The 15,106-nt window shown below is 43.1% G+C and overlaps 1 protein-coding gene across 1 annotated transcript in view; it reads right to left on the minus strand.

Annotated features, from left to right (window-relative positions):
- LOC140654303 (uncharacterized) overlaps positions 1-15,106 on the minus strand; it is a 205,677-nt gene that overhangs the window by 32,350 nt on the left and 158,221 nt on the right. Inside the window, exons 12-22 of the mRNA XM_072867465.1 lie at positions 14,895-15,017; positions 13,790-13,948; positions 11,057-11,188; positions 8,736-8,864; positions 8,245-8,373; positions 7,281-7,415; positions 6,128-6,262; positions 5,556-5,681; positions 4,318-4,449; positions 3,272-3,400; positions 1,540-1,671 (exon numbers count right to left, since the gene is read on the minus strand). Of these exons, the coding sequence (XP_072723566.1) occupies positions 1,540-1,671; positions 3,272-3,400; positions 4,318-4,449; positions 5,556-5,681; positions 6,128-6,262; positions 7,281-7,415; positions 8,245-8,373; positions 8,736-8,864; positions 11,057-11,188; positions 13,790-13,948; positions 14,895-15,017 (1,461 nt within the window). The remainder of the gene's footprint in view (positions 1-1,539; positions 1,672-3,271; positions 3,401-4,317; positions 4,450-5,555; positions 5,682-6,127; positions 6,263-7,280; positions 7,416-8,244; positions 8,374-8,735; positions 8,865-11,056; positions 11,189-13,789; positions 13,949-14,894; positions 15,018-15,106) is intronic.

Genomic DNA, 15,106 nt, shown 5'->3' on the forward strand with positions numbered 1-15,106 from the left:
CCTACAGCATTTAGCCTGGAGCTGAGACTTTCAAGGTGATGGCAACGGATCAGCACACTTCACAAACGATTTCGCAGTTCCCGTCTCAGAGAACCTGCCCTCTGCTCGAGCAGGCGCAGGCTGCTGCAATGCATGCTGAGATACATCCACCCCGCCGAAGAACTGAGCTGCCTGCAGAGCTGCAAAGGAGCTCTGCAGGGATAGTGAAGATCTTGCCTCCAAGGCAGCATAAAAAGTTTAGGGAAGAAGTATGGCTTTCATAATCTTGCACACACACACACACATATATATATATGCATTTTTTTATACATATATTTATATATATATACACACACACACAATTAAAGTGGGGTACAAAGCAGACTGAATAAAACAGAAAACCCATAGACAGAACATCAGGGGTTGCCAGATGTTTTGTTGGTGGCAATGGCTTCACTGATTACCTTGCCAGAGAAGATGCCAACCAGCTATTTGGCTGCTTTCTGTCTGCAGAGATGCTGTTTTGAGAGAGGTCAAGAGTGAAAGAGAAGTGGAGCTGGCAGCTCTTTCTCTGGGAGCTGGTCTTCCCACTAACTGTCTTTCCATTCCCTCTGTGCCAACAGCAACAAGAGCCGTAAGATCAACTTTCCAGGGTTTTTGTCTTAGGTCACCGTTCCAGATTAATTGTTTTGACATTTCTCTGTGACACCAGCAGTTAATTCTGCCTACACTACTGACTCTGGTAGCTACATCTGGGCTACTGTAAGACTGTTAAACTAATAGAGAAAATATCTGTTTTCTTTAACAACATAAATATAAATATAAATAATAATAATAATTAATAAAATAAAAGAAGCTTAACTATGCAACTTATTGCCACAAGATGAAGTGGATAACAAATGTCTGCATGGAATCAAAGAGGAAATAGGCACATTAATTGGGAAAAAAATCACGTTGTATTGAATATAGAGATATTGCTTCTGTCTCAAGAATCTCCTGAGTGACAAATTGATGAAACCTGGGGAAACATATCAGGAATTATCTATATGCCTGTTTTTATCCTCTTAAGGCATCTGCTATTGACCTCTGTTAGAGCCAGATTAGTGGAGATCATGGGTCGCTGGTGAGACCATTGAGCACTTTTGTTGTTAACAAATAGAGGACCCTAAATCTTCCTGATTTTGCTTCTGTTATGTACATGTGAAGCATTTCTATATGCCTGGCCTTAAAAAAACATTTATGAAGAAAAATTGTGGACCTAAAACTGGATAAATAAAACCGATACGGAAACTTCTATGCCACAAGCCAAATACACATCAATCCTATCCCTCACATGAGGTCTTAACATTACAAATAGCTGTTGAGTCCCAAACAAGTCTGAAAATAATTTTTCTGGAATCCAAATTAGGGAAACTATCTAACCCCGATGAAACCCGAGAGCCCTGCGACGCGCTGGGCAGACTGGAGGCGGCTCAGCCTGGAGGTCTTCCCGGAGGGAATTACCAGGAAAAATAATTTCTGGTTTTGCAAATTCCCCATGTTGACGAAGTGGCAACTTACTCCGTTCACAGTGTTTCCCAGTGAATCCCGGCTCACAGAAGCAAGAGCCGGTGACCGGATCGCAGCTACCGTCGCTGTTATTGCAGACACACGTGTTTTCACAGCGCTCTCCCCAACGGCCACTACTGCAGGCTGCAATGTAAAATGGTATTTACATTGAGAATCAACTTCGAGCTTGCCTAGCGGATTATTTTACATCTAAACGAGAGAACAGAAAAGATGCAAAATGGCCCCTTAAGATACAGTTCTGGACTAGACTCTCAGCTGCAGCATGGGGCACAAATCAATGCAAATAAATACAATTTTTGCTGATTTATTTCAGCTGAAAGTAGGCAGATATTATGCCATCCACATAAAACTAATCATTCATAGTCAATCCATACCAATCAATCCACAGTCACAAACGCATAATTTCATGGAAATAAAATATCAGCTATTGACTCACTTAGCAAAAATCTGCATAACCAGAATAGATAATGGATAAAACAAGACAGATTTGTAAGCATCCACCATATTTTCCTCAAAATACTGGGAAATGCAACATGACAAAGACAGACAAATCTCACCGTCTTTGTTAAAGCAACCTACTGCTTTCATTCTAAAAATCACGTAACACTGACATGATTACGACAAGGTACCACAGCATCTCCTGCCTTTCTTGTAAGGATAAAGATGACAGTGGCAATGAGGGCAACAGAAACCTGGTTTTGGAGTTGGGCATCTGCTTCATGCCTGGTCTGCAGTAGTTGAAGAGCTGCCTTACTGAGCCATCTCTGTAAAACAACTTTTCTCATATCTTTTCCTGAATAGAAATAAAAGCTTTTCTTTGCCATCGTCTCTTAATTCTTTAGACAGCCTAGGCAGTTATGGAAAGCTATCTAAATGGCTCTATATATTACCAACTGGTTTGATTTTTAAAACACGCATGTTGGTGGAAACTTCAGATTTTCCCAGAGTTTTCTTCAGTACCGAGAAGCCAGGTCCAAAACTTACTGCGGTCAACACTGGCAATTAATTTGTATGATTTTACGTCTCTAAGACCAAGTTGAGAAAGAGGTTTGCATTCTGTTGGCTTTTTGCAAGAGGGATCATAACGCATCAAGCAGAAAAGACATGAAACGGGAAAAGGAAAGAATCGAGCAGGATGGATTAAGATTTATATGGTGCTATCCAAAAAGGGCAAATTTGTACTCTTACATGGCCATCAATATGGACAGTGATGCTAAAGTCAACAGAAGGATGGTCTGCTCTTCCAGAGAACAGAATTTCTCCCAGCATTTATATTCACAAGTTAAGGAGTGACCTTAAGACACACGACTGTACATGCCACTCACTTGTTGAATAAATCTTCCCTAAACAAAATGAAAAATTGAGAATTAATCTTAAAACTAATCTGTGCTGAAAATGAAAAACAAAACTGTCTGTCAGTCAAAATGCTGACAGGACAGATGGTATTGGGCAAAGGGATCCGTAGTGTTGAAACAGGAGCTTATATCAATACTTTGCGCTTCATCAGCCATCTATTTCAATACTTTGAACCTAGATAATTAAGGATTATAACCACCCAGGCTGTGCAAACCTATAAACACACAATTTCAGAAGCAATAAGATTAGCAAAAGTATATTAAAAAACCGTAATAGACTAAGAACAAACAGAGCCGGTTTTTACATTTGCAGTTAAGTCCCTGGGAGATACCGTGCGCCCTGTGGAGCGAATACGCCTTTGACTTACGGTGCTTGCAGTCGTGGCCGGTCCAGCCGGGGGGACACGTGCACTCTCCGGTGACGTGGTGACACCGAGCACTGCTGCTACACCTGCATAACAGCAGGCAATCTTGTCCATAGTAACCATCGGGGCAGGCTGGAAACAGATGAACAGACTGCAGTTTCACCTAGATAATAACTCAGGCACAGACTGATCTTCTCAAACAAGGCAGCAACAGCTTGCCCTCTGAAACATGCATTAGCTGAATCCAGAAATCAAAATGGCAAAATGAAAGAAACTTCTGTAATTTGTATACTAGGTGCCTGGGGCTGAGTCCTGTAGAGCGGGAATAGCTTGAATGACTTTCCGGTACTTCTCCTGCACATCAGGATCAATCAGAGGAGGAAAAAGAGTGCTGAGCAAACCTTCGTCAAAGGCGATTTTGTGACTAAGGAGAAAAAATATGCCACCTGTGAGGTCTTGCACGAAGCAGTGCTGTCCCTGAGAGCCTGTCTACGCCAGCACGACAGCCATACTCAAGCCTTTAATACCCATAGGCCTGGGTAAGGAGTCATGCCCCAGGAGCACAGACCAGTTGCTTGAGCATATTCTCATGGTCTCTGGTGGATCTGCAGAGACAGCACTGATACTACTCCTTCGTCCTCACTACTATTTAATCCTAAATTATATACATCAAGGAGTGTTGCTGCAAATGTAACCCAAGAGTGGTGCCAATTGGTCAGCACCTCTTGCCAAGCAACCAGAACTACAATGCAAGTATTGTGGCTATTACACATTGTATTTCTAAGTATATATTGCCGTAAATTAGCTCTAATGATAACATCACTTTAGGATGCAGTTTAGCTTGTCATCTGCATTTATCTGTAATCTCCCTCTGGCAAATCCTGTCAAATCCAACCTGGGAATTCCTGAAGCTGAAGGATAATTTATCTTGGATCAGCGTGTCTAACGTAACAAGCATCTCACAAACCAGCAAGAAGGTAGAAACCAAACCATAAGCCAACTTTCAAACCGACATTCTTTTCACGGAGAAGGCCGATGTGAGGACTTACACGCAGAGCAGGATGTCCCGGTGTAGCCAGGGGGACAGCTGCAGGCTCCCGTTTCCCCGTTGCACCGTCCCCCATTGGCGCAGGGCTCACAGGAGGACTGGCAGTCTGGTCCCCACTGGCCGGCCGGGCAATCTAGGGAAAAAAGCACACGAGATGCTCCCAGCGCCATTTTCTGTTTCAAGGCAATTATAGATTTCTGCTGTTACCTTGAAGAATTTAAAAAGAATAGTAAAACTAAGCTGGATAAAGGATTGTTATATTATCTCTATAGACATACAGCATTTTCACAGGAAACTTTCTGAAAAAGTCAACACGCCTCTGCACTGCAGAACGCGAGAACACATCTAAAGAGAGACCCAAAGGCTCTCTTCCAACTTCCGTCGCTGTGTGTCTGGTTTTTTGGTTTGGTTTCTGATACAGTAACATCAGGAGTATTTGGACATATCTGAAAAATTGACTAGGGCACTCAGCGAAGGAAACCTGCAGAGGATGGTAATCTGCAGACAGATGCAGGAGGGGAGGGCTGCTGCTGTATTTTTGCTGGGCTGAGTGGAGGACAGGATGGTTATCCAGTCCAGAGGAATGTGAGGTGGAGCCCAGGTCTCCATTCAGCTCCACCTCCTTCACCAGGTTCCTGCTCTGAGGAGCGGTGAGCCACAACCCAGGTCTAGGCAGGGCTCCTCAGGCGTGCCATAGCCAGAGCTCCACACGTGGAAGAGGGGCATCCCACGGCCCCTTGGTAGTTCAGTGTCCCTGACACTTTTTTCATCCCTTTACTTAATTACCCACAATAATGCTCTCCTTTTTAATTCTTTCCTCTCTTCCAGGTCCCTCACTTGCTGGTTCCACAATAGCTGTCTTTGGCCAAGGCTCTTCAATGGCTCCTGACGCACATTGTGTGCATACGGCAGCACAGTCCCAAGCTCTGCTCTGGGACTCAGAGCTGCTGCAATGCCCCAATATCTCTGCCCAACTTGTATAAACCCAGCCCAGCATACAAATCACTACTATTAAGCAGAGCAGAGAGATGAGTGAGGGTAACTGAATCACTCTCCCTCCTTTACAAGCGATCCCACGTGGTGGATGTCGTATGTTCTGCACCAAGACTTATCCTTTAGCCATCCTGCAAATGAAGCCTATTGCATTGCAGCAGTTTTGGTGGGAAACAGAATAATTCCATTTCTTATCATGTCTATCAAAGCGAGACACTCACTACCCCAGCCCAACACCAAACCCACCTTGCTCACATGTAGCACCAGTCTTCCCAGCTGGGCAAATACACTGCCCTGTCTTTGGATCGCACGGTGCTTCTCCACAGCTGCACCTCTGCCCACAGTTCACCCCAAAGCTCCCAGGTTGACAAGCTGGTCAAAAGAAGCCCAAAGACATGGTTAGTATAAGGAAGAATTCTGAAGACATTAAGAGGCACCACCACCAGCAATTTTAAACTGAGCTGTGCTGGTACCAAGTGATCTATGTTAGCATCAGTGTCTCAGCGACTGGTGGTCTGTAATTAACTGCACCAAACCTCTAGAAAATCTGTGCCTAAAGCTTTAGAAGGAACTATAGTTACCTGGACAAATGTTAGTTTTAGTATCTGGCCTCAGCCTTGTGCCTCGGCCTTTGCAAGCAGAGTGACACAGCAGTTACCAAGCTCCAAATATCAGCTTGGCTTCAGTGGGGAACTGCCAACTCGTATCAACAACAAATGTACCTTTTATTTGCAACTTCTGCACCTGAACTTAAGTTTCCTGAGTAAGCTTTCCCATCCAAAGTGTACCTCCCAGGGAAACATGCAATGAGTACCTACATAAATGGCATTTTTCTCCGTGAAACCCAGGTGGACATGGATGCTTGCAGACTCCCGTCTCATGATCACACAAAACATCAGTAGGACAGTTGCACTTCCGTTTGCAACCAGCCCCATAAAAGCCAGGCATGCATTCTGGAAAATGCAAGTACACACAAAACATGTATAAGAAAAAGGAAGAGTTAAGAAAACTGAACAAAAGTCAGAAAATAATTTGGCAGAAATTTGCGGAAAATCTATTATAATGAACATTTTGGAGGTGCTGATAACGAAGTGTAAAATACTTATTAAACACTTGCATGGACATTTCAAAGAGGTTATTGCTTAAATACAACCCAGAAACAGAATGGCAGAATACTTAAGGATATATTCAATTACAGCCATTACAGAATTCCTCTTCTTATCTGTCTGTACCTTCTGCTGCTCTCTGCCTTGGTGCAAAGCCAGTGCTGGGCGAGGGATGCTCTCTCCCAGAACCGAGCACATCACCACGAACACTAAAGATATTAAATACCGTCACTATTATTCTCCACCAAACCCCGCAGAACTGGTGTCATAAATCCGACACGTTCCTGCCTGCCTAGAGAGGAATCTGAAGGGAGAATCTTTATTGCGTTACTCCATTACTGTCTGGAGAGGGCTACTGAGACATGCAAACATGAATGTGGAATACAATTCTCTTTGAACTACCTCCAAAAACTACAAAGAATAAGTTGAATTCAAAGACCTGCAAATCTGAAGGAAACGTAGCATTACTGAAACCCTTTACAAATAACCCTGCTGCCGTAAAACACAGGTTTCGCCACTTATTTACTGTCTGTGCGGAAAAAGGAAAGAACAAAAGTGAAAACTCCCGCAATCTTCATTATTTAGGGTTGTATTAGAATTTGGTTTCTAGATTTCCGTTGTCATTTGATCAGGCTAAGACTCCTGCGTTCTTAAGCTGTATTCCCCTTGATGTCCCTGTAAGCCCTGTGATAGCAGGCACTCATCGCGTTTGCTGTATGAAAAACCACAGAAAAAAATAATTAGGAGAATATGAATATATTAGTAGCAGCAGCAGCAGCCGAACAAAGCAGATGGGAGGAAGAATGAGAAATAATGCTAGGACAAAGGAATAAGCAGACATAGGGAAGCTGGCTTTCTATTATACCTTTCTGACACTTTTTGCCGTGATAACCAGGCTTGCAGGTGCAAGTCCCGTTCCTCGCGTTGCATTCCAGCGTGTGCTCCTTCACGCACTGACACTCCTCCGAGCAGCCGGCTCCGAAGGCCCACCTGGGACAGGCTGCAGCCAGATGAAAAGGAATCATTAGCTCTGTAATTATGCATGAGTTATCTGAGATTGCACACTGCTGCAGAATGCAACTGCTGCAAAAAGCAACACGTTCATTTTACTTGCAGCAAATACATCCACATTCCTATGACAGTGCCTATTAATGTGTGGGTGCGTAAAATGTAGTTTACATGATTCCTTTATTAAGTAATTCATTTCATTTCAAGCAATATGTGGTGAATGCAAGAACCAGAAATGTTTCAAAGCAAACTTAGTTAAGTTTCTGAATGAAAAAATATTTGGATACACTCCAAGACAAAAGTTTTCATGAAAAAAAAAATCACAACTATTTTTCAATCTTTTATAGATTTTATGAACAAAACCTGTAAGTGCAAAGAAACCTGACCATCTCTTTTGTAACATTTTTGGTTTGATTCTTTTTATTCCTATTTAAAATTTTTCCCTCATCCTGCTTCAACCACCCCTGCTCCTCAGCTCCCACTCCAACTGCATCAAAGGCACTAACTAGCTCCAACCAGACCTTAACCTCACCAACAACCCTACCATTACCCTGCCTATCCCAACCCAACCCTCCCTATAGTCCTCACCTTTCTGCATCGGTAAATCTCAGTCCTTATGGCAAAGATTAATGGCTAGAGGAAAAGATTAATGAAGTTTCTGGGGCTTCCTGGCACGCGTCAAAAGACACATCCTCCCGCTACTCCCAGCTCATGGCAGAACCCAAAGCCCCGCTCATTTTATAGGTGACGTGGAATCTTTTTAAGACCGTTACGTTGTTCATGTGTTAAATAAAGAGATCAAAAAAATTACGGGGACTTACTAAGATGGCAGAAGCGCCCGTAGAGCCCGGGGTCACACAGGCAGGCTCCGTAGAGTCTGTGGCAATAGCCGTTGTTGGCACAGTTGCACGGTTTGTTACAGTTCTTCCCAAAGAGGCCTTTCGGGCAACCTTTTGAGTGCACAAACACAGCAAGGCATCAGCCGTTAAGTGTTAAAAGACGAACACCAGGTCAGCTCTCCTTTAGTTGGCTCTACAGAAAGGACCACGCTGACTCGTCGCTGACCTGGGGCTCTGCGCAGCCCATCCTTACAAGGCACTTGCTTTTTCTCACCCTCTGTCTTGCTTATTATTTAAACAAAAGTCACTGCAAGGCAAGCCGCAGGGTTGCAGTACGTCTCGCACAATGGAGACCGTTCTCATTCGGGCCCCTGAGATTTACCACGCACAATTACATCTGGATAGAAACAAGGGGAAAGAGGTGGCGAGGTTTCAGGCACACGCTACAGCCGGCGAGACAAGGGCAGCCGTACCATCTTCACAGAGCTTGCCGTGCACGCCGGGCGGGCAGCGGCACTGCCCCGTGACAGGGTCGCAGGAGCCTCCGTTCTGGCACTTGCAAACGCTGGCACAGCCTCTGCCGTAGGTCCCGGGGGAGCAAGCTGCGGAGAAAGCAGGGAAGGTGAATGGGCCGAGAAATCCTTTCCCTCTGCTAGAAATGAAATGAAATAAAGACTCCAGTCATCAAAACTGAGCAAGGAAAGAGTCTCTTTAGTCTTGGGCTCTAAACAAAATCGTATTCTTTTTATATAAGGTAATACGCATCCATCTAATATTTACTAGGTAATTTTAAAAGGACACCTCAATTAACCAAGATTACTTATGTGAAGAACTATGGGATGTATCCAAATTCTCCCCTGCATATGCTCCCCTCCACACAATGCATGGGGCTCAAAAAACATTGCCTATAAAGTACAAAGCTTAAAAATCAGGGCACAGTTTTGAATATTTGGAGATAAGTATTTTAAACATTTTTTAACTCCCAAATACTACTATAAAAATAACGTTGTGTTTTTCTAACATAATCTCTGAAATTTCCCAGATGACCACGGCAGAAATGGATCCACATGAGCACGGGATTCCTTTCTAAAGTTCTCATGGCTCCAACACAAAACAAATTGTGAAATAAAGCTTTGCTCCCCTATTTGCAGCCTGAGCTAGCTGAGTAAATACAGTTGCTGGAGTCATCTGACTTAACTGACATTTTATCAATGTACATTAAGAAACTTGACATTTCACATCAATTACCATTCGATTTCTTTCATGCATTATTACAGAAATTTCATTCCAGTTTTCTCAACTGTTTAGCTTACCCTAAACCCATGGACTATGCTGTATATTAAGAAAGCGAGAGAAAAGAGTGAAAGCAATCACATATGGCTAATTCATACAGATTATATATTGTATTTATCACAGTCAATGCCTAGTTTATCGGACTGCAGGTTTGGCTCAGTAATACAGTCCCATTAAAGTTCTTTAAATTCCAGAGGTGAATTCCACCAGATTACATGCATGGATATCTATTGTAAGTATGGAGTAAAAATGTTATTATTATTTATGAAGTGAACTAAAGAATCGGTATCCTGCCTGGAAATTTTTATAATCTATCCTGAACCACCAGAGCACCATGAATAGAAGTAAGAATATCCTAACTTGATAGCTTGAACTGTCTTCGGTAGACTAGAAATTAGCATTTTAATCCTCTTCATCCCTGTTCTCCCAGCTCTCCCCAGTGTTTACAAACCAAACCCACGATCAGCCTCCCAAAATAACTATGGGCAGAATGTTGGTTTCAATCATTTGCTGGTTTTTCTATATTTCTGTTCTTGTGATGATGCCTCCTAAACAATCTTGACGGTGATTAACCTGAAGATTGCTGTCTACCGATGCTAAGCAATAAGATGAGTAATAATAATCGTCTATTTGTCTCATCAGTGATAGCACCAATTTTCTGAGTATAATGGGCCGTCATGCCATACACCATGAAATGGAGAGACCCATCTCAAACACGCAGAGAGACTGCTGTGTGAAGTCTCAGACAAGCAACGCAAGCTTTGCCGAACTGCAGATGAAGAATGGTGCATGGTACATCAAGAAATCGCCGCTCTATCAGTTGGTTTTGACACGTTCTTCTGAACCAGAAAGATCTTCTGCCAGGAGGCAGGAATAAGGAGAGTAGAAAGCTATTACAAAAGGCACTGGCCGACTTGGCGAGAGAATTCTGAGAAATACAATTTCCAATATTAAAAATTAACCGTCCCAAGAAAATTATGTTAATAATAAAAAGAATGATAAGAAAAAAAAAAACAGGCCCAAGTTTACCAACACAAGGAGGGGGTAAAAAAAAAAGGCAATGTCTTGGGATGGTATAAAGGAAAAATCAAGTTTAGCATCTATGTCCACCCAGACTGTCACGCCACCTGCCAGGACAGACTTCTGAAAGTCAGCGAGGCGAGTTGCGCAGCAAAGCATGGCAGGCAACCTTGGCACTTTCAGCAGCAGGGCGAATAGGAATGAACGCCAAGACAAACACGTAGGAAGGGTACTGTACTGCACTGCACTGGAGGGCAGAGACCTCGCTGTTGGAGGGTTCGTACTGCGTACTGGAGCATCCCTTACCATTTCTATTTAAGGTGCCACATTACAATAACGTTTTGATCTGCCCGTGAGGCAGCTGTGCTCCTTAGAGAGCTTTACAGATTAAAAAGTACAACAGGTTCTTCCTATTTCCTACCTATCTGCAGTGTCACAGCACTAGGAGAGAGTCCCCACCTTTCAAACACACTGCACTCACTTTCATTACAGACGATGCCGGTCCACCCAGGTGAGCAAACACAGCCACTGTGTTCGCTGTTACATCGGCCTCCGTTCAGACAATCCTCGCAGCTCAAGCTACAGTCATTGCCAAAAGCGTTATCAAGGCAAACTGAAACGAAAAAATACAGAAGGCTTAGTGAGCACGCAGACAAAATACTTCCACGAGCTCTTACCTATCGTTCCAGACGCACAAGTGCAAAAGGGAACCTACGCAGCACTGACAGTCTGAAAAAAAAGTATTCACGCTGTTAGCGGTACTGTTGGTAGCATTGCAAATACCACTGATTCATCACAAAAGACAGTCCCAAATGGAGATTCCCAAATTTTCCTCTTCAAATTTTAGAGTCTAAATAAAATGAAAGCTGGGACTTCAGCTGGAACTTACTCCCTTAAATGCTGTAATTCTCCATCAAAGAGCACTTAAAACTACTTTTTAAAAGCAAATATTTTGCCTTCAGAAAAAGCGAATTTGCACCTAATGCTTGATAGTATTGTAGATAATTAAAAGTATTTCTTGGAGACAATCTCCTTTTCTCCTTGCTAGGCTATCCTTTTTGCTATTCTATTGCAGTAGCTGGATGCGGTGCTATTTAAGCATAGTTCAGTGATATCTTTAACAGCATAGTTTGAGTGTTATTCTAGGAAAACAGAGCATAATACACATTTATCACTTCCTTTGTTCTTCACGGATATGAAAAAAAGGGTTAGTTTATATGGGAAGCCTTATATGAAAACGCATTCCTCCCTCACCTTCCCCACCCTCCTTTTCTCCCTTGCACCCGCTGACGCGCGCACCCTCATGTTCTCTCTTTGTGGGGTCTATTGAGAAAGGCGTAGAAAATAAATGTTACTCTCTGCTAAAATATCTCGGTGACATTAAGATCCTACCCACACGGTCAGTTTATTGCCTTCGAGGCTTTATGGCTGTGGCTGGAGGCTTTTTGGAAGGGGATTTTGAACAACACCTGAAAGCGAGCTGGCAGATTATTTCAGCTAACAGTTAAGTCAGCAGGCTGGTTGCTTTTCACCAGCAATTTTCTATGTGAGGCCAGATTTCCTCTAGGTCTCAGCACCCAACTGTTCCTTTTTCTGAAGCTGAACAAATGCCCAAGCTTTCAGAGACATTCAGAATCCCAGTGCTCCCACTTGGAACAGGTTACAAATTCATACTTCAGGAGAAGAATACAAATTAGCATTAAAAACATCATGCTTCTGCATTAAAAAGTCATTCAATCTATAGAAAATAGGTAATTACCTACACCGGCTTATTGTTTAAAGCTGTATTTTTATAATATAGATAGCAGCACAAAAATATGTCTGAAAGTATAAGGAATAAATCAGCATTTGGGAGGTAAAAGCACTTACTAAACCATTAAAAGTTTCATTCCTCCATCACCTTTTCCTACAAACCTTCACATGCTGCAAAGCCTCAGCTTTAGAAAAAGCGCGGATGCTCAGCTATGACTGATAATACCCAAATTTATGTGGCTAAACATAAATAAAACATGCAGAAACTGGTCAATAAATATTTGATTGTGGTTTCTAGGCCTGATAATTTTGCCTGTGGTTATCTCATTTATCAGTTTCCCAATTGGTTATCAGTGTCGTTGAGTCCGTCTGGATGCTATGTGATTTGGGAGGTCTTAACAGTTTTGTTCATAAAAATAAGTTAATTTTTTATTAAAACCAAGACCAGTTCCTGATTTTTGCCTGTAGGGCACAGTCGTCGGATGAGTAATTAGAGCTCATATAAAAATCACAGGACATACATAACAAAAACAAGAAATCCCATTCCTCCTTGCTGACCCACCAGCACTTACTGTGCTCATCAGAAAGAAAGCACAGGGTTTCAACTCATAATACCCTTTCAGTGGTGACATTTCCACCTTCAGGTGGAAACGCTGAAGTCATGCAAAGTCCAGGTGGGGTGCAAAGCTGCTTGCTAGGAGACACACGGACGCGCTGCTTTGCACCACGCCTGTGTCTGTGTGTGCTCTGTCTGCCACCAGCTGAGCCAAGCCCTCGGCCAGCCTGAGCTCTACGCGGATGGGTCCGTGCTTTTCCTGGAGAACGTGCCCAAACTATTTAAGCATAGTTCAGTGATATTTTTAACAGCATAGTTTGAGTGTTATTTTAGGAAAACAAAGCATAATACACATTTATCACTTCCTTTGTTCTTCACGGATATGAAAAAAAGGGTTAGTTTATATGGGAAGCCATATATGAAAACGCATTCCTCCCTCACCTTCCCCACCCTCCTTTTCTCCCTTGCACCCGCTGACGCGCGCACCCTCATGTTCTCTCTTTGTGGGGTCTATTGAGAAAGGCGTAGAAAATAAATGTTACTCTCTGCTAAAATATCTCGGTGACATTAAGATCCTATCCACAATCTCTGCAGAACCTCCAGAGTTTTTTTTTTCCCACCACAAACAAGAATGCAAATATCTCGAGTAAGAAAATCTCAAATTATTACAAAAGGGCTTGTAAACACCCCCCCCGCCCCCCCCTTCCCTAGCTCTAGGAGAAAGGGAGTATTGGAGCTCTAGGAGAAAGGGAGATGGGCAGAAAGCAGGATTAATGCTCACCTCTCCTCTGCTCCTCCTGATGGCTTAAGCCCGGCCAGCCCAGCATCACTCTTGCCCCAAATCCTCTTTCCAAGACTATTCCCCCCATTTGCCGCGATGGCTAAAAGCGTCCCTCGCTCACTCACCGACCCTGTGCACCAGGGTGAGCTCTCCTCGTGCATCTTCATCCTCGTAGAGGGCCCCGAGCGTGTAGCGAAGGAGCTGGGGGGGACCCCTGAACTGCAGCCCCGGAGCCCCAGCGAACCCCGCTGCCTCCTCCGCATCTGCCTCCTCCCCACCTAGGGCTGAAACACACACGTGCCATCAGGACCTGGCCCCGAGTCTTCCTCCGCGACCCTTTCCTCTCGTTTACATCTTCTTTTTTTTATTATGCTGGTAGATTTTCCAGCTATACCCCTGTGCAGCCTGCACAGCAGTCACAGCCCATTCATTTTCTCATCTGTATTTATAAACAGAGTTTCTGCTACCCAAAAAAGAGAAAAGGGGGGGAAAAAAATCTTTCCTTTTCCTTTCTTCTGGAAATAAACTCTAGTCCTGGAAAGTCCAAAAACAAATTAAACAAGGAGTTTAATTTTCCTCACTTAAAGTTTGAGATTATTTTTAGTTAATGACAGCCATTACTCTAGCTCATTTTGGAGATGACAAATATAGAGCGAGACCGGCTGTCCAATTTATTTTCAGAAAAACTAAAATTTGAGCCTTAAAATGATGGGAAATCAGCTGCCTTTCTTTTTGGAGTTGGTTCTTGGAATATCAAATTTTGCCCAAGGTTTAGCAGGTGCTAAACTTGGTTATAAAATTAAGTTGCTAGGCTAAACTCTGTACTGGTTACACTGGCAGAAATCCAGAATCACACCACTGGCTTTAGTGGAAAACTTGCCTTGGTTCATCAAAGCAGAATCTGGCTACCTTTTTTCCACAGGGTGTTAAACTTCATCAAATAGTGCAAGTACACTGTCAAAATAGTATTTATTTCTAAAACACAAGGTTTAGATTTTCAAAAATGTCCAGGGGATTTAAGTGTTCATCTCACATTAATCCTAGGCAAAACCCATTACTTGAGGATGAACTTGGGATCCGCGTGTTGCATGTAGCTCTACCATGGCCACATTCAGAGATGGCTCAAGTCGGGCCCCCAGTATCCCAGGATCTGTGAAAATCTCAGTTGAATTCACATTTTAAATCAGTGGGAAATACTTTAATGGCCTTCAAAATGTAACAATAACTTACCGATGCAGGACCATCTGTTAACACCAAGCCTGTAACCCTCCTTACATGCACATTCGTACGACCCCAGAGAATTAACACAGAAATGGTCGCAGTTGCCGTTATCAAGACGACATTCATCCACATCTAGAAAAAAACAGATATAAATGCTGATTAGGTGCAAGTACCTCTGCTTGGAGAGTGCACTCTGCGCCTGGCTGCATCTGAAAAATTAG

Source organism: Ciconia boyciana, chromosome 7 (genome assembly GCF_034638445.1).
Source record: "Ciconia boyciana chromosome 7, ASM3463844v1, whole genome shotgun sequence".
Taxonomy (NCBI): domain Eukaryota; kingdom Metazoa; phylum Chordata; class Aves; order Ciconiiformes; family Ciconiidae; genus Ciconia; species Ciconia boyciana.